This window comes from Ochotona curzoniae, unplaced genomic scaffold (genome assembly GCF_017591425.1).
Source record: "Ochotona curzoniae isolate NIBS_2020 unplaced genomic scaffold, NIBS_Ocur_1.0 contig_4105, whole genome shotgun sequence".
NCBI classification, from domain to species: domain Eukaryota; kingdom Metazoa; phylum Chordata; class Mammalia; order Lagomorpha; family Ochotonidae; genus Ochotona; species Ochotona curzoniae.
In genome coordinates, this window is record NW_024466129.1 from 11,591,698 (window position 1) to 11,604,165 (window position 12,468).

Sequence of the window (12,468 nt, forward strand, 5' to 3'; positions counted from 1 at the left end):
AAACATCAGCTTATAAAACATAAACCTCATCAAAGTCAAAACATGGTCACTGAACGTGGTTGGCTCACCAGCTGTTGGCCTTTAGGGCCCCATCCTGCATACTGAAGCTTTGCATTGCTGACTTCTGGTGGGTCCAGACTTTGAGGATCCCTGGAAAAAATAAATGAGAAACAATACAAAATGATGTAAAGTGGGAACTTCAGCTGCTGCATTAAAAAAAAAAATACATTGATTTTTAAGGGCAAAGAGCGATAGTGAGCAAGCACATGATACTGAGGCAGACTCAGCAATGTCATTCATTCACTGGTTCATCCCCCAAATCTGACAACATCTGGATGGGCCAGTCTGAAACCAGGGGCTCAGAACCCAATTTGGGGTTTTCACATGGGTGGCGGGACCCAAGCAGGTGAGCCATCACTGTTGCCACCTGGGCTGTTTATTAACAGAAGCTAGCTTTTGAATTGGGGCCAAGACTTGTCCCCAGGCCCTCTAACACAGACTACAGGCATCCCAAGTGACATCTTCATGAACCTGCTCCACGACACCATGTATGCTCTTAATTGTTCTCCTAAATGTTTATTTATTTTCATCTGTGAGATCCAGGAGGAGTAGAAGAGGCAGGGAGTTAAGGAGAGAACGAGGGAGAGTGAGAGAGGGAAAGAGAAGGAGAGGGAGAGAGGGAGAGGAAAAGAGAGAGATTGATTGATTGATTGATTGATTGATTGATTTCATTGACTAACATCCAGGACTGGGTCAATCTGAAACCACGAACATGGAGTTCGAAAACTGAATCCAAAGCAGAGGTACTGGGACTTACACAAATGATAATTTTTAATTTTTAATTTTCTCTTTTATTGTACTATTAAGGAATTTGTCTCCTGTGTATTTAATAGGATGTTTCATTCACCCACCATTAGACTATTTCTCATGTGTATAAATTACAGGAAGCTGAAATAGGTCCATCATTGCTTAACACAAGTAGTTATATCCATCAGAGGAAAGCATGCAAGAGTTCACATATCACTTTTTAAGATATCTAAAACAGTCAAAATTAAAACTTGCAGTGCCTGGCCATTCAATTATAGATTCTGACAACTCATAGCCTCCATTTCTGGTTCTCCTAACAGACAGCTTTTCTCTGAGAACATTAGGCCATTCTGATCCTGTCAAACCAGTGGGCACAAGCGTGGACTGCACTTTGGGTTCGTTTGCAACGCAAGAAGGAAAAGAGAGGAGGAAAGGGTAGGAGATGAGAGAAGAGAAAGGAATTACTTTTTTCCTATCACATATCACTCAAATTTTTCATTTTTAAATTACTGATAATACAGCATTCTACTACCAGAGAATCTTGTCCATGGACTTAAAGGTCATAATGGGTCAAGGTAGTGATGAGAAAATGAAGCACAAATCCTCACACTATTGTGAGCAATGAACATTTCAGTGTATTCTGTAGCTACTGTTGGCTTCAGCATGCAGGAAAGATTGATTTCCATGTTTCTTTTTGGTGGTGTCACTCCTCATGAAGAATTACACCTGTACTCTGCTGAGGAGGCTGAATGTCCAGTGAGCAGCCCTCGCTTGGCTATAATGTATGTTATGCTGAAGACATAGCTTTAAATGAGCTCATTCATCTGCACAGGGAATGGCTAAGTGGTCTTTGAAAAAGGAAGGTGCTGAATTTCAGGGTTGTGCTAAGAGAAAACATAACGCTAGATGGGGAGCAATGTGACAAGGCTAAGAATATGCTGACTCAGAAGTAGCATCAGTAGAGAAACCTTGAGCAACTACAAGGAAAAACAGGGAACACAGGTAGAAATAAAAGAGTGGGGGGCTGTGAAGGATTCCGTTAATGCCCCAGGTCGCTTTAGATGAAATTCCTAGAAATGGAGAAATCAAGAAAGCCTGAAAATGAGGTGACGTGAAGCCAAGTAAGAGCGATATCAGTTAGCAAAGAGCTGCTTGAGGGCAGTTAAGGTTGCTGGGACGGGGAGGAGTTATACTTCTCTGAGTTTATTCTGTGTACAATACCAAGTATTAGGTTGCAAGAGGGTTTTGTGTATCGTTTGTGTACACCTAAAATAGACAAAACCAAGAAGGATTAGAATAACCCAACTCTATTATAAAAGGAACACAGATTTGTGTTGAAGAGGATTAAAAGAGGAAAAATATGATAAAGAGAAACAGGATTTGGAGTGTGGGTCCTCAGGGTAAAGATAGAAAGAGCTGTATATGAGTGTGTTCACCGAGTAACTGTCTCACAGGGGTTGGGATTACCAATCATGGAACCACTTATGTATACTAGAATTCAACAAGTATGCGAATTTGTTAATATATTGGAGGTCATGAGATACAGTTTTTTCTCATCATTCAGGATGCAAAGGTATTGGTTGCATTGGAATCACAGGAGTCAGTGTAAACTTGTGGTTGCAAATATATTATATACAGAGAGTTATATAGACAGCTATATATATAATCTGTCCTCTCTCTCTCTCTCTCTATTCATCATCCAGCCATTCGTCCATCTCTCCGTTCGTCCATCCATCCGTCTGTCCATCCATCCATCCACCCATCTTCCCATCCATCCATCCATCCATCTTCCCATCCATCCATCCATCTTCCCATCCATCCATCCATCCATCCATCCATCCATCCATCCATCCATCCATCCATCCATCCATCTAACCATCCATCCATCCATCCATCCATCCATCCATCCATCCATCCATCCATCCATCCATCCACTACTTAGTCCATCTATCCATCCATCCACCCATCCATCCATCTACCCATCTTCCCACCCATCCATCCTTTCACTCTTCCATCCATCCATCCATCCATCCATCCATCCATCCATCCATCCAAAGCAAAGCCAATACATGTCTGTCCTGAAGCACCACCGTTCAACAAAAAATTAGGGCCTACAGGAGAATTAATTGTACCTGGTCAAGGGTATGGAAAAGTCTAAAATTCTTTAGGGATCCAGATGATGATAGTTAAAAAATTAGGGGTCTGTTGAACGAAAGAATAAGCTAACCTGAAAGAATGCCTAACGACAAACATCAAAATCTTACGAATAATGAAATAATTATAGTATTGGATTCATTCAAAATGCTCACTGACCCATTTTAGTATATCTCATATAAATAAATAATGAAATAAATAAATAAAGAGAAGAACATTCATTTAAATTAAATAGAATTTAATAAATGACATAGAAGGCAGGAAGGAAACAGAATGCCCTGAGACTGACAGCCCAGGACTAAATGGTGCAGACATGCTCCACTGCTGGATGTTAAAATCAGAGACTAAAAGTTTGGAGAGAGGCAGGGTACGTATAGTCTCAAACTTCCTGAAGATGTTTATAACCACAAAAAGCAAGATAAGGCTTGACACGAAATAAGCCTGACAAACAGCAACTCAAGTGACCGGAGTCAGTATTCCAAAGAACACAACACTAGTACGAGTGAACCCTTGCTTGGCACACGATACTCTGGGGAGGACAAAGTGTTGCTTATGTAACATTTTTAATAGATAATGTATAGCTGCCCCAATTATGATAAAACACTGGGAAACATCCACATTGAGGGACTCTGCAAAATGACCAACATGCGTCAGAAGTGCAGGGTCATTGCCAGGACAGACAGAGCAGGTGCTACAGCTTGGAAAGCACTAAGGTTGTACAGCATCCAAGGCCAATGGAGTGCAGGACAAGACAAGGACACTGTGAAAATGCTGGTAACAGTACACTAAGCTGCAGGGTTAAGGACACATCAGTGTTTATTTCCTGTTCCTGATCATTATACTGAGGCTTATGAAGTATGCTAACATCAGAAGTGGCATGAGGGAGCCGACACAATAATTCAACTGGCTAATCCTCCACTTCCTGTATGGGTGCCATTTCATGCCACAGCTGCTCCACTTCCCATCCAGCTTCCTGCTTGTGGCCTGGGAAAGAAGTAGAGGATGTCCCAAGTCTTTAGGACTCTTCACCCACAAGGGAGACCTGGAAGAAGCTCCTGGCTTTGCATTAGCTCAGCTCTGGCCATTGTAACTATTTTCAGAGTAAAACAGCAGGTGGAAGATCTTTCTCTGTGTCTCCCCTTCTTTCTGTAGATTTGCCTTTCCAAAAAAAAAAAAAATTTTTTTTTTTTAAAAAAAGTGGCATGGGGAATGCAAAATACTCTGATATTTTGGGAACGTCTCTTTAACTCAAAATTATTTAAAATAATTCTCTTAATAAAGGAATCATCATATCTCAATCTCAAACTTTCTTACAGAAAGGAGCAAACGTTGGATCATTTCTCTTAATATAGTATGACCTCTGTGGTACGAATGGGACTGAAATTTCTTCCATATGGAGCATAGCACAGGCACATGATGTATTTGACTAAACAAATGGACAAATATATATGAGCCATGTAGGAGACTTTGGACAAATATTCTTTTAAAAATTGGGAGGCATGGGACAGCACAGTGGCACAGCAAGTTAGTAGAAGTCTGACTGTGGAGTTGGCATCTCCTCTGGGTGTGGATTTGAATCCCAGCTGCTCTGCTTCCCATCCAGCTTCCTATTTATGGCCTGGGAAAGCAGTGAAGGATGACCCAAAGCCTTGTATCTTGTACCTATGTGGGAGACCTTGTAGAACTTCTTGGCTCCCAGGCTCAGCTCAGCCCAGTTCTGGCCATTGCAACCATTTGGGTGAGTGAACCAGACGGCTGAATATCGCTGTCTGCATCTCTCCATTTCTCTGTAACTCAAGTAAAATAAATAAATCTTTAAAAAATTGAGAGGCAAACCTAATAAAATCACTTGACTTCAGTTTACTTAGAATTTTTCTAAACACGAAACCTGGTTCGGAGACCAGAATAAAATGTTTAACTTCCTCTGCCTTATTTAATATTGAAATTCAATTTGTTAGACTGTGATTTGCAATAGGTGCCTATTCAGGAACAGTAGGAGATTCACTTCTATTTAATCTGAAGAGGGCAGATTCCTATAAACTTGAACTGGAAATATTATCTCCACATGAATGAACTACCTCTCATGATTGCACAGCATCAGGTCCAGTGTGCTATACACATTCCAATTCTATCACCTTCTCTCATTGATGCAAAGAGGGGGTCTTTCCTTCTCTGAATTTAAAATGCCTCTTCTTCCCTTAGCCACAAATGGATCAGACAGGTTTCTTTGGGATGAGGGAAGAAACAGGAAGAACCACAAAATAGAGATTAAAATGTTGCATCCTAATTTCAGAGCTAAGACTTGTATAACATGAACCTGGCAGGGTTTGAAATCTCAGTTTACTCTCCCCAGGATTGGGAATAAGAAGTACTTTCCCCCTACGGAATGCCATGAAAATCAAAAGAAACAAATACAGTAATGATCTCTGACACATTCTAAAGATAATTCTCTTGTTTTGGCTAGTGATTCAACTTCCCAATCCCTCTCTGTAAATTTAAAAAAAAAAAGACTACAAGATGCCAGAAGTGAGTTGCCTGCAATACTTGTATAAACTGTCTTGCAAACACTGGAGTTACCCTTAAGGGGAAAAAACTGTGAAGTGTTGGAACCAATTCCAAGAAGCTGTAAATCCTGAATTCTGACACCAAGTAGCACTGAACTTAGAGCAATAAAGAAACTAAATCCTAGACTGTTTCCTTGCATATAGAATGAGAATAGCTTTCTCTGGGGGTTTAACTCAATAATATATAAAAAAACAGGAAGCACAGAAATCACTTAGTAGATATATTCATTAATAAATTAGTAAATCATTTTGTTACATAATTAATAAATTTGAGTAGGTATGTACAGGGGCCTGTAAAATTCATGGAAAATGAAATTATAGCAGAAGTTTATTTGTATTAGCAATTTTTGTAATGCTTGCCTATGAGGAATTTTCAAAAAGTTCATGGAAAATACATGTTATGAAAAATGGCATACAGAATTCAATTTTTTTTACACCAAAACCATTTTATTTTCCATGAACTTTCTTAGATCCATATGTATGCATAAGTATATATATATATATGCGTACATGCTTTTAAGCTTTCACTTAATTAGTGTAAATTGACTGAACACTGATAAGATGGTCATAATCTATATGTATTTTTGAAAAGGGGCCTTATTAGTTAGTTACCAAATATTAAGACATTTCTCTCTGTGGAATTCAGCAGCAAATAACAAGGAACTGAATTCCAGTGCTAGGAAGGAAGTTGGGTTTAGGGTTTTAACACCCAACCATATTCTCCACATCTGTGTCTGTACACCAAAAGTAAATTTTTGCACTGCAATTTCATTTCACCTGACTCCTTTTGTGTTCAAGTTAAAAAAGGATTACGGGGTCATGTCTTTCAAATACCCTTGTATCGTGAAGTCCCTTTGTCAATGATCCCCTGGATCATCATTCATTGGCTGCTCAGGCTCTTACGGAATGCTGTTCCTTGCACAATATGTTCTCTGCCAGGTCTGCAACTGTCTGGCTTGATTTTATGATAAGCACGCTTCCTCGCCACCAACACCATGCCTGTTCAGGACTGCCATGAACGTATAAAGCCAAGTGAGACAGCTCCAGCCTTGAGTTGGTGACTGACCCCTCCCATCATCACCAATGACCATTTGATTCTTAAAAATTCTAATCTTTTCTGTTTTCTTCAAATCCCTCTTCTAGCCCCACTCCCTTCCTCAATCAGGTGACTGTGTGAGGCAGACACAAAGGGGAGCTCTGCTAGTTCTGTTTCAGGAGGAACTTCTCGTTCCTCCATCTCTGGCTTGAGTTCCTGGCACTTCTACCCAATGAGCAACTCCTTCAATAGCCAGGGATTGCTGAGTTCCCGGTGTGGCGGCTCCAGGTGATAAAATCTGCAGGAGTTGAGGGCTGTCACTACCAAACCCTGCTTGAATCTCTCCACGTCCCCTTGAGGTGTCATATTTGCATAGTAGCCTGAAGGCCCACCCTCCAGTTCTTGATCACTTCCCCTTTATGCCTTCATAGCTATCATTCCCAACAACCCCCTGTACTCTCAGCCTTTGCTTCTCAGAGGACAGAGCTGGCCCCAAGCTTCTTGCCTCACAGAAGGATGGTATACAGCCACTAAGGACACCCTGAACAACATGCCTGAAGACAAGGCCTCCCTCTTCTTGAGTAATCGTTGCCTCCTTCAGTTTTTTCCTTTTCTAGCCTAGAGCCATTAAATCCTTGCCTCCTTGATAAAAACTATTTTTAATAATAATAGGACTTAGTTTTTAAAGCAGTTTTAAGTTTACAGAAAGATGAACAAAACTAGACTTCCCATATGCATCATATTCCCTGTTTTCTAAGTCATCAACATCTTGCATGCATGTGGCACTTAGGTTATAATGGGTAAAACAATGTTGATTTATATGGTATGCTACTAGAAGCTTTGGGGTTTTAACAAATAATGCTAAGTAGTCACCATGACAGTATCAGGTAGAGAAGTTTCACTATCCCTCAGATTCCACATGCTCCGCCTATTCTTACTTCCCTCCCCACAGATTTTGACAATCACTGAGCCTTTGGGTCTCCAGAGCTTCATTTTTCTGGAGTGTGATAGAGTTGCGATCCTATGTAATGTAGTTTTTGTAGTTGGGCTTCTTTCATTGAAGGATGTGCACTTAGGATCTCCCTGTTGCTTCAGTGTCCTGGACACTGTCCTTTCATCCCCTTCCTACTTGTTTTCTTTACAGATTAATGTATCTTACTTGAAAGAGTTATAGGGAGCAAGGAGGGAGGAATGGAGGGATGCAGGGATGGAGGGATGGAGAGAGGGAGTCAATGATAAAAACAAAGAGAGAGATCCTCCATCTGTTAGTTCACTCCCCAAAGAGTTGCAACAGCTGGAACCAGGCTGGTCCAAAGCTGGGAACCAGCAGCTTCTTTTTGATCCTTGGGCCTTTCTTCATTGCTTTTCCAGCTGCTTAGCAGGGAACTGGATGGGAAGTGGAGCAGCCAGGGATAAAATGTGTGCCCCTATGGAAAGCTAGCACTCTTGTTGCAGTGTTGTTTTTGCTAGACCACCACAGTGGTTCCCTTTCTATTTTCATTCTCTCTGATTTCTCCTTTTGTCAAGGCTATTTTCCCAATTGCATAACAAACCAAACCACCTCCTCAAACAGTTTCTTTATCCATTAACAATCCTTCCCCTACTGGTCATCTCACAGCAGACTTCCTTAATGAGTTGTCCATATGCAGGACCCACCTTCTAACATTTTATCATGTCCCCAACACAGGGCAAACCCATGAAGCTAAAACTGCTCTTCTTAAGACTGTTCCAATACAGCCCAGTTCTGACTCTGGTGGGTCCTCTGGACTTGCCTTGTAGGGATTCTGCCAGTGTGTGGTGCTGGTGCTCCTCTTGCTAGTCTTCATGACCTTCCACTCTCCTGGTTCTCATCCCCCCACCAGGTCCTCAATGGCCTGATCAGTGCCTGCACAGCATGCTCTCCCTGCCTACTCTTCCAGGCCAGTGTCCTAGGCTTTCACCAGCAGCTCTGGTTGCCCTTGTCCCCCCTCCACATCCTGCTTCAGTACCATGAAACTCAACCACAATTCCTACTTAACAGAACACCCAAGCCACATCACTAATAAAAGATTCCCTGCTGTGTGTTGCAGAGATCAACTGGCCAGGATCTTTTTTGTTGTTGTTGTTCCTTTGTCCCCCACAAAAAACACACTATGGCTAGAATTCCTAGTACTTCTGATTTTTAGGGAATAGGATCTTCATAGATGTAATAGTTAAATGAGGTGATAAGCACTTAGGGTAGGCTCCATTTCCAGCAATATGAATAAGAAAAGGAGAAGATATATAGACACACGCGGGAAGTATGCCATGATGCCCTGCAGGTGCCAGGATGATGTGTCTGCAAGCCCAGCCACACATAGGTACCAGAAGCTGGGAGACAGAAGGCCCCTCCTCCAGGGCAACCAGAGGGCTCAGAGCACTTTTGTTTTGGGTCCAAAGCTCCATAACTATGAGAGGATAAATCTGTTACTTCAAGGTACTCATTTGGTAACAGTTTCTTAAATATTGATATTGAATATTGATATGTCCTCAGATAAACTGAGGTCCAAAGTGATTTGTTGTTCAAGGACACAACTGATTTGCTTCTGTTTGAAGACTGAGTCAAATGGAGAAATATCTCCACTAGATTTAAAAGACAAAGCACAAAGCAAGCAGAGCAAAAACAAACCCCGCGGAAGTCCTAGCTTTCTGCTGTGTCTTTCTCACAGTGCCTCTTCGTGCTTGTTCAGTGAAGGGTGATGCTGAATCTCACCTGCACACACAGACAACGCCAGGTGCCCTTTGCAGAAATTCCATACCTAATGCATCACAGTCAGACGATTTTCCATCATGTACGGGATGATTATGATCGTGGTTTTTTTTATTAGTATAGAAAGAGAGATTGAGACATACATAGCTAGAGCTCTCATCTACTAGTTCACTCCTCAAATGGCCACAAGGGTGAGGGCAAGGTCAGGTTGAAGGTGGAAGCAAAAAGGTCAGCCCAGGACTAGCATTTGGAGCCGTCACCTCCTGCCTGCATGCTTATACATGAGCAGGAAGTTGAAATTAGTAGCACAGCCAGGAACTCAGGTTCACACATACAGAATGTGTGTGTGTGTGTGTGTGTGTGTGTGTGAGAGAGAGAGAGAGAGAGAGAGAGAGAGAGAGAGAGAGAGCGCATATGCATGAGGAGTATATTGATTTATTTGGGCGCTGGATAATGCTCCTCCTTCATTTTTATTTCTTTCCATTTACTTATTCATTCATTTTAAAAATCCCACAGCAGGCTCTGTGATGAATTATCTACAGGGTAGAGATGGATTGGTGAAAAAATGATTAAGGAAGAATAAAGTGATGTGGACTTACTATATCTCAAAATAATCAGGCAATCCATTCTGATTTTGCTTATTTGAGCAATAAACAAAACAGAGCATAAATCATGCTGAATTTTGAAGAGTAAATTAGTGCAGCAAAGTTTATTCATTTATCTTCCTAAGCTACTTTGAAGGACAGAAAAGCTTTAAAACAATAACAACAGTACTTGGACAAGAAAAAAAAGCTGAAAAATACTTTTACAGCCTCTGAACTCTGATGAGTAAGCATGCACAAAAGAGAGAATTTTTAATTCAAAATCACATGTTTGCTGAGTCTGTGTGCTTAGCATGACGGGTGATATTTATATATCTCTCTTTATCTCTTTCTTTCTTTTCCATATATATATATATATATAAGATACAATCCATCGTCCTTGAAAAGCACCTGACACAAAGCAGGCAGGCAGTGAGTGCCACCTGAGCAATGGCAAAACATGTATAAATGAATGGATTAGTAACTGGGTTGTAGTTTATTAGCTAATTACTGATTTATGCAGTGATTCGTTAAATTTATGTAGCACTTCATGGTTCTATGGGCTAATCCTTCACTGTCAAGTTTTAGTATCTCATACGGGCATTGGTTCATGTTCTGCCTGCTCCACTTTCCAAACAGCTTCCCGCTAATGGCATTGGAAAGCAAGGGAGGGTGGCTCAAGTCCTTGGGATCCTAAACCCACATGGAAGACCCAGAAGTGATTCCTAGATTTGGATCATCTCAGCTCTGGCCATTGCAGCTTTCTGGGGAATGAACTCACAAATAGAAGATCTTTCCCTGTCTGTCTCTCTTATCTGTAAATCTGCTTTCCAACAGAATTTTAAAAATTGTGTTTAAATTATCAAATGAAGTTCTTGAGGGCAAGAATCTTTACGCGTACAAGTATTCTCCAGTTGTCAACATTTGAGTATGAACCACCATCAATTTTGGAGACCTTGTTTATCCATGGCATGCCAAAAGCTGTTTTAGTCATGAAGTGTATGTTTTGAGACAAAGAAACTCACCTTGTTAGAAGAGGAATGAGAGAAGCTGATGCACATTGGAAGGAATGCTTTCATACATCTGAGTATAAATACAAAGCTGAGTAAAGTCATGGAAAAGTGGAAATATTCTTTTTGATAAAAGGAAGCTTGTGTCTTCTTTGTTATTCTACATCCAGACTCTACAATTACATGTGCCACAAACTTCTGTCAGACTAGCCAACATGGAAGAGGGGTGGAGTGGATATGAGGAGCTTGTTGAATGCTCAACCATATTTCAGGGCTGATGGGAATATTCTAGCATGAAATGGGATGAAAGCTGTATAATCCTGCAGACTTATTTCCTAAAAAGAGCTAAGCTGTACAGTTTAAATGAGCAAATTGTGTGGTACAAAACTTTTATCTCAATGAAGTCAGGACATGGAGAGGGAGAAGCAAAAGAAAGAAAAGGAGCACAGGGGATGGAGGAGGTAAGTCTTCTATACAGACTTCAGGTCAAAAGCTACTTCTGCTTTGCTGTGTCTCCTCCCGGAAGCCTCCTGTCAACCTTCATACTCCCAAATGGTGCCCGCAGATGCATGTCCTGATTTAGAATCATCACCCTCTTCTACAGGAATTCCTTAAGGGGGCACAATCGCACATGGCCATCCTGAGTGGGGCTAAGGCAGAAGTCCCCTCTGCACTTCCTGGACAATGTTAGCGAAACATGAGCTGAACTACAGAGCCCACCCCTGTCCCACATCTATGGATCTGCATGTGTGCTGCTCCTCCAGAGAGCTCTTACATACACGTGTAACAGGAGGAATTATCAGGCAAAAGAGCACCTGATCACCCTAGACGGGACACAGGTCTTGCCATCTCCTTTTTGCTGTATCATAGCCAGGTGTCCCCGGTCTCATTCCCCAAGGTCTGGCTTTCTCGAAGCAGCCACCTGATCAACATGAAAAGCACTGTAACATCCTCTCAGCTGAAGCAGCACAGGAGCTATCTAGAAGCAGCACCTTCACTCTGATGTTCTGAGTACGTATGAATGGCAGTTGGACTCAGATGGGGCCAAGATTCCAAGCAATGGCTACTTAGAAGTTCTTAGCTTGTTTGAGCTTACATGTTCTGCTCTTTGAGGTAAAGCGGTCCCTGACTGGTTATTGTAAGGATTAAGTGAGAAGATGAACATACAAGCCCAGCACATCATCTGGATCATGGGAATCAGTTCATGATATCATTGCTTTGATGTTGTTGCCACTGATGATGATGGCGATGAGCTGGGGGAGGATGAGGATGAGGAGGAGAAAGAAACGATTCATTTGTTCAAGGTTTATCCAAAATAAGATGGTCTCTCTTATTTAAGGTGTCAAGGTAACCAAACACAACTTCTAACACGGAGCATGTGCTGGAAGCGGACGCAGAGCTTGGATAAACTGTGCAGCTTCTACAACGCCATGCAGCAAAGGACTTTCTGCAGAGAGCTGGAATGAAGATGTGTTTATCTCCTAATAAGTTTCACCTTATAACATATGGCATCAAAGGCACAAATTTCATCATTGCAAGGGCTTCCTTTTTTGCACCTTTCTGTAAAAATCCCATTATAGAATAAAGG

At 41.4% G+C, this 12,468-nt stretch overlaps 1 protein-coding gene across 1 annotated transcript in view; it reads right to left on the reverse strand.

The window, feature by feature from the left end:
* DPP6 (dipeptidyl peptidase like 6) overlaps positions 1-12,468 on the reverse strand; it is a 768,584-nt gene that overhangs the window by 230,881 nt on the left and 525,235 nt on the right. The window contains exon 7 of the mRNA XM_040984381.1: positions 69-150. Coding sequence (XP_040840315.1) covers positions 69-150 — 82 coding nt within the window. The remainder of the gene's footprint in view (positions 1-68; positions 151-12,468) is intronic.